Raw genomic sequence first — 12,258 nt, 5'->3', positions numbered from 1 at the left:
AGAATGTGTGAGAGTGAATCATAAAGCTTTTGTAAAAATTTTAAAAACCTCAAAACCAAAATTTTTACAACATCCATTTTTACATTATTAATTTTCTTTGAAAATTCACTTTAAATTATGTCATATGAGATTTTATGTGCCATTTAATAGATATATGAACTATTTTAGTAACGAAATTACCTAATTAATATAACCTTTATAGTTTGAGATATAATTAAAAAGTCAAAAGTCTATAAACTAATTTAGATCGAGAGTTATAATTTGAGGGTGTTGATGCAATTAACATTTATTGTCCAATACTGCTACCTTTTGCAAGTATAAAGAAGCAAAAAGAAGAGTATTGTTCAAATTACCATTGCATCTATCCCATATTTATAAGTAGATTTGTTTACGGGTCGGGTTATCTGTGCAAGTCTAAGGATTACTTAATATTTGGAAGGATTTTTGGTAAAAATATTAGGTTCGAAAAATGAGTTTTGACAAAAAATTTAGGCCCGTTTAAAATATGAGCCAAGCTCGGGCTTAAACATTCAAGGCTCGAGCCCGACCCAACTCATTTATCAAGTTTGTGATGTTTTATATTATGTTATTTTTATATATTATGTAAGTTGTAGCACATAAAAATTAAATACTATAATGTAAACATTAAAAAAAATTAAGATGACTATATATAAAACTAAAATAAATCAATAAAAATATTAAATCATTAAATATTAAATTAAAATAAATATAAAATATATATTTAATTTTTTTTAAAAATTATATGGGGTCTAAAATGGGCTTGGGGTTAGCCATTTACAACTATGAGTGGGCTTGAGCAAAATTTCAGACCCATATTTTGGATCGGGCCAGACTTTGACAAGTATAAAGTGTTTTAATATTATATTTAAGCCTGGTCCGAACCTGACCCAACCCATGAGTACCTCTATCGACAAGGGATAAAGTAGAATTTTTTTTAAGGAAACCGAGTTTATAAGAGTTAAAATACAATTTTATCATTGTATTGATTTTTATTTTTATAGTTTTCAAAAGGATTAAATCGAAATTCTAATTTTTTTTGGGATTAAACAATTATTTTACCATAAATTAACTTAAGATTTTATAAATTTTAGAGGACTAACACAGGAATTTTCCATTTTGCTGACCAAGCCTGCCCTTGCTGACTGAGACAATGTTTTTATCGGTCCATTACAGAGGCCACTTGGAACAACAGATTTATGAAAACTTAAATGTTAATTTTGATTAGTAGTAATGGGAAGGGAATCTGTCCATGTCAACAAAAGACTTAAAGCAAGCGTAAATCAACCGATGACTAACTTGACAAAAATTTCCTTCGTAGTTGTTCCATAAAATCCTCTGTTTTGTTATTAGTGTGATAACAAAAAAATTATTTATTATATATGTATTACAATAATTATATATAAAATAAAAATAAATAATATAAATTTAAACTTAAAATTAAAAAAATAAGTAATAATTCTTATAAAAAATAACATCTATTTGAAATAGGAAAAAAATTCATTTTAGAAATAAGCAATAAAAATAATTATATACTATTAATTAATTAATTTATTGCTAACATATATATATATATTAAAATATTTATAAAAACGGTAGAAATTTGAGTGTGAGCTTAAAAGTCACAGTAGAATTTTCCAAAATTGAACACATAAAAGCAAATTGAAGTAAGCGGTCCAATCTTTGGTTTGCTTTCTTCCTGCCCAATCCCTGCAGCTAGGCCCACGCTATTAACGAACTTCAGATATTGGGTTATAGTGGCAATGGCCCATTCCCATAAATTCAAAACAATTTAGTGTACTTTCATATTTTTTTCAAGAGTCGCTCTTCAGAAACTAAGTCAAAGTTTGAACAGGAAAAAAGATTATTTAATTGCAGAAGCAATAATAAAAGTAGAAAAAGTTAAGAAGCAAATAGTAAGTACCATAACATATGGTAATAAGTTGCATTCTTATTGCATGATAAATAGTTTAATTCAATTGGTCATTTAGTTATTTTTAAAAGTTAACTTTATTTGAAATAAAGGTTTTTTTTGTATCATATTTCACTCGCCACTGTTGTGAAGATCAGAGGAATGCCATGATTATCTTTTACACCACATTTATTCAAAGCCTGTTAAACATTAGAACAATCATAAATATATATATATATAGTTTAGCAGAAACTTTCAGTAGAGTGCAGTAGCTGCTGCAACCTGCAGACATGTTTAAATTAAACCTACCCATCATTATAATGTGGAACCAATTGAACCATAAGCATTGTCTGCATGCATTGGCATCGAAAAACGAAATTATTGACTTTTATGCTGAATTAAATGGAACACAAATAATAATCAGTGTTAAAAATAAGGGGTTATGTTTCACTATGTCGTGATATTTAGCTTTTTGTCGTCGATCTTCAATGCGGTGATATTTAGTTCAATTTGTAATCATAGTAAACACGGCCTGTTATGATTTAGACCTTTATTCAGTTTACCATAACATGCAAGAAAGTGTGTATTATGTATATATATACAAGTGGGGAAAGAGAGAGGGATGGTACAAGTAGTAATCATGCAGAAATGTGAAGGTTGAAGAGACAATGCGAGGAACATCATGATATAAGTCATTGGAAAAAAACGCTGGACCTTCAGATATGACATGCCTATGCTTTTATAGCATGCTTCCTGGTCCACCATCCCCATTCTGTAGCTTTCACTTGCTCTCCAGATGTGGCTGAATTTTAGAATTTTTTTTTTATGCTCTGCTAACATGGGATTCGATTTATTTGGGACACTAACGAAGCCAAAGATTAATCAAACATTGAAACTACTTCCTCGGTTGCGTGCCTTACGAAACGTGATCTACGCATTGCCGTTTTAATGGAACAGCGTTGGATTACATATTTTAAGAACCAGTGGATCTCTCTTTCAGAAACTTGGGAAAGGCGATATAGAGATAGTGATCATCTTTCTGGCATCAGCTTTTTATGTTGGTTTTGTAAATGAAATAAATTTGTTGAGACATTAGCATTGAGTAAAAAAGACAATTAAGTTTTTTCTATGGCAACCAATACTCTAATAGGTAACATTATCTCATTAATTAATACATCAGCAAAGGGGCTGAATTTGCTTAAACAATTCAAATAAGTGAATAAAAAATCAATGCTCTAAAAGAATACAAGTACAAAATAAATTAAGCAAAAATATAAAAATAAGGAATCACAGACGGCATTATCAAATCTTTCAAAACATAGCAAAAGTCCACACCATGTGTTCATACAGAAGCTTCAATCCTTGGCTCGAACGAGAAAGCCGACATGAACTCCATGACTTCACCATTCAGACAACATTTGGGAACTTCAACCCATTCATTAGTCACAATATCACACCTAACATAACTGCAAAGCTCAGCAGAGCTTAAGCAGATGAATATCTGGTTGCCAGCCCCAAGACAGTTTATGTCAACTTTCTTGCCATAAAACTCGTGTGACATCGAAGGAGGCATGCCTGCAATCTGATTCCAAGTCTTGGTTTTCTCATCAAATCTCCACACTCTAATGCTTGCACTTTCGAAGAACTCTGATAACATGACGACCAACATCTCGCCTTTACACTCCACTACGTCGATGGAGTACTCTAAAAAGACGGGCAACAGTCTGGGATATTCGGAGAAATGCTTCTGGGTCAGATTGCAAGCCACAACTGTTCCGGAGGAGCTAAGGAAATAAACAATCTCCTCACCATCTTTATGAGTAATAACTGATGAAAACTGCTTGGAGGGGCTTCTCTGCATGTTAGTTGCCACTACGTTTCCAGCTTTGCTAAGGAAGTACACGGCATCATCGTCATCGTTCAAATCGAATTCGAATCCCGTGCAGTCATCGGTTTTTTTCCTTAGCATAATCTCTTCTTCCCAGCAATCAGCACTAGAGTTATAAACTTTGTATGAAAGCTTCGGAAGATCACCCGAGACTAAGAATAGTTTGTAGGAGCCATGATAATTGGAATATGCATTCATTGCTATAGCATGAAGGGAACGATGGTGAGAATCCGGATTCACCGGAGGGAGTTCACGACATGATCCTGTTACCGGATTGCATACGAAGTAATCGCCGGACATATTGCGGAAACACACGAGTCCGCCAACTGCTGCAACCGGAATGGAGTTGCAGTTACAGTTCTGCGAGAGGAGAGGCGGATGACTGAGTTTCTTCCAACTTCTCTCAGCAGAGTCGAAGACTACGGATTGATTAAGATTGGGATCCACCATGAAAAACCAAGGTTCCCGTGACGGAATCCTCGAACAAGCTAGCTTAAAACTTTCAGAAGCTGCAACTGATTTCCATCTCTTGCACACCAAATTGAAGCGAAAGAACGTCGAGGTTGGTAACCATGAAAGGACCCTTTCAAGGAGGTCGTCACTGAGTTCATCCAAGGTGAAGTTCAACACATCGTTGCCTTCTTGTGGCAACTTTCTCTTCCTAGATGGCCTTGAAATGCAGCCATTAGCCTTCTCCATTGGTAGATTATTTCAGAAAATTACCTGCAATGATAAAAGTGAGGATAGCAACACTATTAATAAAAGGCCATTATAAATCATCGTTTAACCATTAAACAGATGAACCAAAAAACCCAAATTCTTTGTCAAATATATCTCCCATCGTAGGGTATATATGAAACAAGGCAAATAAGGCTTGAATATATCACATCAATTAAAGATTAGGAAAAATTTGACAACCTAACTAACATAAGCATCAAAGGTCCACACATGACTTGAAAGCACTAAGAGGCTCTCCTTTTCCTAAGCTCTTCACTCACCAAAAAGTCTCTTGGTGGAAAAAAATAGGGTAAAGAAGAGCAAAGAATAGTACTACTATTAAAGAAATGACAACATCATAACAACTTGGTTAGAAGTTATGACAAAAGGGCCATAGAAATTTCCTTTATTTTTCCCGAAAGGGGTCCAATTCGAACACGAAATAGCTCCACTCAATTTCACTTCAATGAATGCATAGAGTAAATTCTTCAAACAAAGTTACTAAAAGAGCAACAATCACGGGAAGCCATAAATTAAAGAGGAAACCTCAAGATAGTATAAAAGAGGTAAGTTTTGTGTTAAATACCATTTATTTGCATTTTTCAGGAGACTATTTTAATTTTTCAACTATATATATATACAAAAAAACCCATTTAGCTTGATAAAAAAAGAAGCAGAAATGAGCTTGACATAGAAGAAGATGAGACGATAAAGGGAGGGACAAATGTACCTGGTGATATGAAGCTGAAAGGGAAGCGTAGAGTGAAGCTTAGTGGGGGCTATGGGGGGATAATACAAAGCGACAAAGTCGAAATGGAGACAGTCCAAAAACAAAACAAAAGGGAAAGCAATAGCAAAGAGAGGGAAAGTAAATGGGCTTTAGGGGAAGGAAGAAGGGAGGTAGTAAACTTCTTTTTTGCAAGCGTTGACAATAGAAGGGCATAAGAGCGAGAGAGAACAAAACCAAAGATTTATACTCATACGAAAACAAAAGTGAAGGTGAAGCCTCTCTAAGAGTCACAGGCTCACATTACTCCCACACATACACACGAGTGGAGAGGAAAAGAGGAAAAAAAAGCAGCTAAAGCAAAACGAAATCTACTGAGTTGACTCTTTAACTCTACAACTCTAGCAAGGAAGGGTAGTCTACAAGACAGGGTCAGTATAGGGTAACAGAGACACAGAGAGAGAGAGAGAGAGAGAGAGAGAGGTGTGTGCATTGGATTCTGGGTCGGGCCGTCCCGTGAACAAAAACAAAGTTTCAAAGCTCAAGAATTTTGTTTGTTGTATTTGCACTTTAATCAAAAAAAGAAAGTGAAAACACACGTAACCCTGGTTGAGTAAAAGAAAAGAAGAAACAAAAAAGAATGGCATTTCTATGTCAAAGGAGTGAGACCGTGAAGGGTTGAGGCTTGTCTGAAGAGACTCTGTTGGGTTGCTGACCTTTATAATATATAATAATATTAATAATAATATATACACCTTAAAGCAAAAGCAACCGAAAGAAAGATATAAACAGTGTTTTTTTCTGGTTGGGTATAATTTGCTTTCTTTTGTTTGCCTTCCTCGTTGAGGAATCTTTTCATCTCTTTTCCTTTTTTTTCTTTCATTTGGCTTTGGCCGCAGTCAGATTAGTATATGTTGTTTATTAAAAGTCAAAATGCCCAAGAAGCAAAAGCCGGTTCCTACAAACCTCACCCCAAAAATAAAAAACAGTTAAACCATTAATCTAAACTCTAAAGACAAAAGAAAAAGCCGTTAATTACGATCTCTTTTCTCTGCTGAGTTTTCAGAATCAAAACAGAAAGACTCGGATCTCGATGCACCGCAGTTCTTAACCCATACCAAGTTTTTATGGATTGAGCCCATTTTCCTAGACACAAGAGCCCAGGCCTGGTTAATATCCACTGAATCCATTCCTTTTCTTCTGGAAAGTCCAAGGATGGGAAAAGAAAATAGAGGCAAGTTCAAAAAGAAAAGGGACTGGCAGATTTGATTTTGATTTATTGATACCTGATAGTAGCCAGATAGGTGTTTAATGTACGTCTCTTCTTCCACTTTTGCCAAAGCCCAAAGCTTCAATCATTTCAAAGGCTATACCCTTTGACAGTGATGATTGCCCGATATTTTCAGCTCTTGGCAACCAGTGAGACAATCTCACTGGACTGGTGGTGTGCCAAACAGCAGAACTGACTGGTGCATTGCAGTGAAAAAAAAAGTACCTTTAACTTCAACGCACTAGAGCCAAAAGCTATGCCAAAGAAAGCTTAAAGAAGTGGCTAAAGCACCACCTCCTTGTTTATTCTGCCAAGGGAGGAGGAATTGACATCGAAGTAGGCACGCGAACTGAAGAGGAGGCGGTGGTGATGGGGATAATAGCGGTGGAAGTGACAGTTAGACTTGAAGGAGGGAAGTTTTTGGATGGCGGTAGTATGAAAAAGATTGTTTTGTCAATGTCCCAAAGTTTGACAGGTGGTTAAGTGTGCTCACATGTAGCGAACCAAATCCGGATGCGAGGCGTTATGGGGCTACATGAAGAGCGGCAACCAAAAGCCGCCTCTTGCACGAGGGTTGTTACGTCTTTAGTCTTTACTGAGCTACCCATAAAACCACTTTTAGGCTCATCCCTTGGGCTTGGTAAGTCCCTCCTTTTTCATTAATGGACCTCGGTAATGTCTGTTTATGTTGCAAAAGACGAGTAATTTACGTCTCTAGTGTGTTAGAAGAGATAAAAACCTGCCACTTAATACATCTTTTCTTTTTCTTCATTTTTTTTTTCAATTAAATTTTTGCGCACGATGCGTATAAATGATGGCCTAGTTCATATGCTTCTATAATCTAAGCTCTATAGATGCATATGATGCTAATTGCAAATCAATTGAACGTCAAATGTTCCATCAAGATCGCACAAATCATCAGTCTTCACTTACGAAAATAACAGATAGAAACAACCAAGGTGAAGATACATACATAGCAGATCCTAGATAGCTTAGTTTGTTAATTGGCAGAAAGAATATAGACATGGTGCCCAGGTTTAAAAGACATCACAACGGCCACCTAGAGGCAATAGGAGAACAAGAGAATTGATTCTACATTTAGACAACACTCTCATGGCAAACAATAGCAAACCTACCATGAGACCTACTTTAAGTTGTACACTTGCAAACAACATCAACTCCACCGACAGATCAAAGTCATTATCCTAGTTCAGTTTGCATTTCACAATAATAACACAGCTAGTTTAGTTTTTATCAAATATATATAGGGATTCGTATATGCTTAACTTATGCAACATGAGCTGGAGCTTTTGGATGGAATTCTTCTTGAGCAACAGGTGATTTACCAAAGCAACCCGATTCTGATGAAGTTGCAGCACTGAGGTTAGCTTTGGTGTCATCGAATGATTTTGGTGTTGATGGATTAGGATATGGATTCCTGTTCACCAGCCTGCAAAAGGAAACAAGCAAATGGTAACACTTACCACCTCGACTATATTCCCCAATCCCTATGCTTGACACAAATTCTAAATAGCTAATATTATATTATAACCGTTTTTTTTTTATATATATAAAGGGAGAAGGAAAAGGAAGATGTATGACTATCATATAATAATGTTGTCCACTTAGTGAATAGTTGATAGTTTTCATCTAAAGTAAATCACAACAATAACTAACACTTGTATTGATATAACATCATCTTATTGTATATATTAAGTGTCTATCATGAATGCTTAGAACATAAACCTAAACATGAAAAAGGAAGACTTTATTCTGCTTGATAGAAGAAAGAAAGAAACAAGGAGGCTGGTAGTTCAGTGTGGAAGAGGTACCTGTCCCGCCGCTTCTCAAAAAATCGCTGAAGGGAGTGTCTCCTTGCAATTGGTAGTTCTGATCCAATAGATTTTTACAGAAGCATCAAGCTATATTAGCTAACATGCGTTGAAATGATTAATCATAAAAATATTTACATTTGAAATTCATCCGTCTTCCAGATAAATTAGTTGAGAGTCACTGACCTTTCAGTTTGCAGAAAGGGGTCCTGTTAGTAGGATACACCTGTGCCTGTGGTGAAGCCAGAGCAGTTGCAGTAGCAGTACTTTGAAGCGAAGGAGACCTCGTAAGAACAGGTGAGGTGGTGGCACAATCAGTTGCAACTTTCTTCATGTCAACAGAGTTAGCAGCACCAGTTGCAGCAATAAGCATAATCTCCCGCACCTGACAGACATGAATCGATGTTGAATTTTGTAATAAGACCTCATTCTGCTAGAACTTAGTAAGTAAAAAGGCCAACCTTTTCCACAGGAATTGCATCAAACACACAAACGTGTCCATCATAGAAGATGGTTAGTTGAGATGGAGCAGGGCCAGTGGAATTCAGTCCAGATGCAGGAGTTGCCACGGAACTTATTCACAAACGAAAGAAAAAGCGTTGATAACATTATAGAAGCTTGTCATAGGAACATAACATACAAGTGGTACATGCACATCCAAAAAGAAGTTGTTCTCCTTATATCTATGACTTCATACAAACTAATACCGTTCTCTGGTGTTAGTTATATGGTTAGATACATCGTAATGCCGTAACAACCATAGATTGATTGCTCTCTTTTTTCCTCTTTTCTTTTTAAGTTTGTCCCGCTATAAATATTGTAGAATACAAGAAGAATAGAACATCTTCAAGTGCTATGGAAAAAGTTATATACCAAAGGAAAACATAACTAGAACTAGAAGCCCTCAAAAGAACTATGAGATTTAGAATTCAACAAAATGGTTAGATACATCGTCATGCGGTAACAACAACCATAAATTGATTGCTCTTTTTTTTTTCCTCGTTTCCTTTTAAGTTTGTCCCGCTATAAATATTGTAGAATACAAGAAGAATAGAACATCTTCAAGTGCTATGGAAAAAGCTATATACCAAGGGAAAACATGACTAGAACTAGAAGCCCTCAAAAGAACTATGAGATTTAGAATTCAACAAAATCCTAACAATTACCTAGAATCTAATATCTAAAGCTTGCTGTACCCCTACCCATTCCTTTTATTTTAAAATAAAAATAAAAAGACGGTAATTAGGAAATAAAGAAATTATTGAAATTTACAAGTGCTGCAATTTCAACTGAAACTTGTTAAACTGCACTTTTACAAGGATTGACTACATGAAAGAATCGAAAAAAGCGTGGGTTACCTTCCAACCATCATCTCAATTAACAGTAGTAGTACTATGTTTTCAAAATATGCAAAGCCGTGGGTCACCTTCTAGCCATTTAATATCTCAACAAAAACTAATAGTACTACTACTATATTCTAGAATTATGCAGTGTCGATAAAATAGCCCAGCAGGAAAAAAGAATAAATCATAGCCGCATAATTTATCCTCAACAAATTAGATTAGGGTAATTAATTAAGCATTTAATTTTCACATGATTAAGATAAATTAACCAACTCAAAGTGAAAACTTTCTATTTTCGAATCCAAAATGCCACAATAACCGGACTGCAGTCTAATAATATACCCATATCCAGAAATAAATTTTCTCTTCCTTCCCCAGGAAAGAAAATAAATAACCCTTACCAGTTCTGGAAATTTTTCTTGGAAAGAAAATCAGGGGCTTCAACGGATCCCAGATTTCCAACACCATTATCCCCGACAACATCGCCATTACTTTGTTTAGCGACGACGTTTGGCTTAACGTCCTCGTATGAACCAGCTTCCCCTTCCATGGAAAACCTTATTTTTGCCTTCGTTTGACCTTGGCTTTTGTTGCTGAATTTGGATCTGTTTTGCTATAGGCAGACCAAAATGTGATTAAAAACTGCAAAAAAAGAATGTGAAAGTGAAAAGTTAACCGATCCAAGGGTGATGGTTGTGTTTATTGTTTGTAATAACACGTGTCAATCAGATAAGAAACCAAATTTCTGATGGATTGATATTAAAATTGTCAAGGAAAATTGCGTGGTTTTCAAAGGTTGAGTGGAGTGGGGACCAGGCTACGAGGTGCAAAAGCAAAGCGACATATGTCATGTCGTGTCATTTTGTCAGGTCACTCACTTGTCTGTTTGATTTATAAGCTATTACTTTCCACCTTTTTTTCACTTCATTTAAATAATGAATATTTTATTCTTGCTCTCTCTCTCTCTCTTTTTCCAGGAAAAATCATTTTTTTATTAAACCGGAAAAATCATTAATTCGAAGACCAAAGGCCTAAAAGTCCGAAGGACATATCAACCAAACAATGGTCGTCAGGCCAAGTCCAACAACAAAGCAACGGGCTCATACCCTCAGCAAGAAAATGTGCCCGTCTTAATGTAGAAACATGCGAGTTCGGCTTTGGATCTGAACCTGAAACTCGACTCTCATTAATATTAAGCTTAGTTTAATATTTTGATTATTTTACTAGAGTAAATATAAAACATTTATTGGATTGCATGATGTTGTTTAATTTGAGTATTAAATTAAATATTAAATTTAAATTTAAATACTAAATTAAGATAAAAAAATTTAAATATCAAATTAAATATTAAAACTATATTAAATGGTACGTTAAGTCTTTATATATATAATGTTAATTTGGCTACCATTCTTTTACCGTACTCTGCCTATTGACTTGTGATCAATTAATTGAAAACCTGAAGTTGGATGCTATAGTAATATCATGGATTATGATTTTCATGTAGATAAATTTCAGATGAATTATGATTTTCATGGAGAGGTAGCTTTCTTTAATTAAGTGATTGAATAGTTATATGATTCCCATATTGTTGGATGCAAATGACAATACACTTTGGAACCACATAAATTCCCGGCGAAAACACAAATGGATTTTGCACCACCACCCACCACTTAAAATGAAGATGAAAAAGAGTGATCACGGTATGAAATCAAATAGACAAGCAAATGTGAATGAAGGTGCACCATTTCACTCTGTTAACCGACATGCATGAACTCGACACGTCAATTTCGATAACAAATCATTTCATATACTGCTGCATGCCGTCAACTTCAACAATAATTTTTATTGTTATGGTTCGAAGAAATTTATCAAAATATAATGCTGCAAGTGTATGTATGTTATTATTATATGTGTAGACAATCCATCAAACTGGTCGTCGCACGACATGGAAGCTCAATCAAGTTGCTGTTTGTTAGGCAATGATAAAAGTTTCCCGTGTAATTTACCTAACGAGTTAGGTTTGTTACTGTTCTGGCAACACGTAACGTGTGTGAGAGAATGTGATGGCCCCATCTTGTTAATAAAGTTACTGTTCTGTTTTAACATACAACAATGTGTGAGAGAATGTGATATGGGCCACCTTCGTCGGTCGATGAATTAAACAATTTTATGCTTTGGGCTTGTCACATGGCCTGTCTCGTTCCATCCTGTAAATATAAATATAACAAAAAAATATTAAATGGTATGTTAAAACTTAAAATTAATCTTTTTTTTTCTTTCTATAATGCGGCCCGCCCGAAATATGAGAGGGTTTGGATAAAAATATAGGCCCGAAATATAGGTTTGGGCAAAAAATGAGGCCCGTTTAAAAATGGATCGGGCCTCGGGCACCACTTTTTTGACTCGGGCCTGCCCGAATATAATAAATACTTTTTTATTTTTAAAATATTTTTAAAATACTTTTTTTATTTTTTTGTGTTTATTAAAAAATGGGCCGGGTCGGACCCGAACTTAGGAATTTTTTCCTGAGCCGAGCCTGGACAAAATTTTA

The 12,258-nt window shown here is 35.2% G+C and overlaps 2 protein-coding genes and 1 long non-coding RNA gene across 4 annotated transcripts; 1 reads left to right on the top strand and 2 right to left on the bottom strand.

The window, feature by feature from the left end:
- Positions 1–3,074: 3,074 nt before the first annotated feature.
- LOC107907060 (F-box only protein 13) lies at positions 3,075–6,187 on the bottom strand. Of its 2 annotated transcripts, none has more exons than XM_016834266.2 (2): positions 5,266–6,187; positions 3,075–4,541 (listed from the first exon to the last, which is right to left on the bottom strand). In XM_016834266.2, exon 2 carries the CDS (start codon positions 4,515–4,517, stop codon positions 3,273–3,275), a length of 1,245 nt encoding a protein of 414 aa, XP_016689755.2. In that variant the 5' UTR covers positions 4,518–4,541; positions 5,266–6,187; the 3' UTR covers positions 3,075–3,272. The 2 variants fall into 2 exon arrangements, with proteins under 2 accessions (XP_016689755.2, XP_040949072.1); XM_041093138.1 differs by lacking the exon at positions 5,266–6,187 and adding an exon at positions 4,737–5,237.
- Positions 6,188–7,438: 1,251 nt separating this feature from the next.
- On the bottom strand, positions 7,439–10,463 carry LOC107907061 (protein TIFY 3B). The gene is made up of 5 exons (XM_016834267.2): positions 10,109–10,463; positions 8,826–8,937; positions 8,551–8,749; positions 8,365–8,422; positions 7,439–7,982 (listed from the first exon to the last, which is right to left on the bottom strand). The coding sequence occupies exons 1-5, from the start codon at positions 10,255–10,257 to the stop codon at positions 7,820–7,822; spliced, it is 681 nt and encodes a 226-aa protein (XP_016689756.1). The 5' UTR covers positions 10,258–10,463; the 3' UTR covers positions 7,439–7,819.
- On the top strand, positions 10,438–10,958 carry LOC121217528 (uncharacterized). Its single transcript, XR_005913622.1, has 2 exons — positions 10,438–10,576; positions 10,685–10,958. It is a non-coding gene; the product is annotated as an uncharacterized lncRNA (long non-coding RNA).
- Positions 10,959–12,258: the final 1,300 nt, after the last annotated feature.

Source organism: Gossypium hirsutum, chromosome D05, assembly GCF_007990345.1.
Source record: "Gossypium hirsutum isolate 1008001.06 chromosome D05, Gossypium_hirsutum_v2.1, whole genome shotgun sequence".
NCBI lineage: Eukaryota > Viridiplantae > Streptophyta > Magnoliopsida > Malvales > Malvaceae > Gossypium > Gossypium hirsutum.
Note: the sequence above shows the minus strand (reverse complement) of the source record. Positions and strands in the feature narration are given on the sequence as shown.

What these genes read in the sequence shown, in the direction of transcription:
- LOC107907060 (XM_016834266.2), bottom strand. Translation starts at nt 4,517, where the DNA reads ATGGAGAAGGCTAATGGCTGCATTTCAAGGCCATCTAGGAAGAGAAAG.
- LOC107907061 (XM_016834267.2), bottom strand. Translation starts at nt 10,257, where the DNA reads ATGGAAGGGGAAGCTGGTTCATACGAGGACGTTAAGCCAAACGTCGTC. An exon ending in AAGAAAAATTTCCAGAACTG is followed by an intron (nt 8,938 to 10,108) that starts GTAAGGGTTATT and finishes TTTGTGAATAAG; the next exon opens with TTCCGTGGCAACTCCTGCAT. An exon ending in TTTGAGAAGCGGCGGGACAG is followed by an intron (nt 7,983 to 8,364) that starts GTACCTCTTCCA and finishes TTCCTTTTGCAG; the next exon opens with GCTGGTGAACAGGAATCCAT.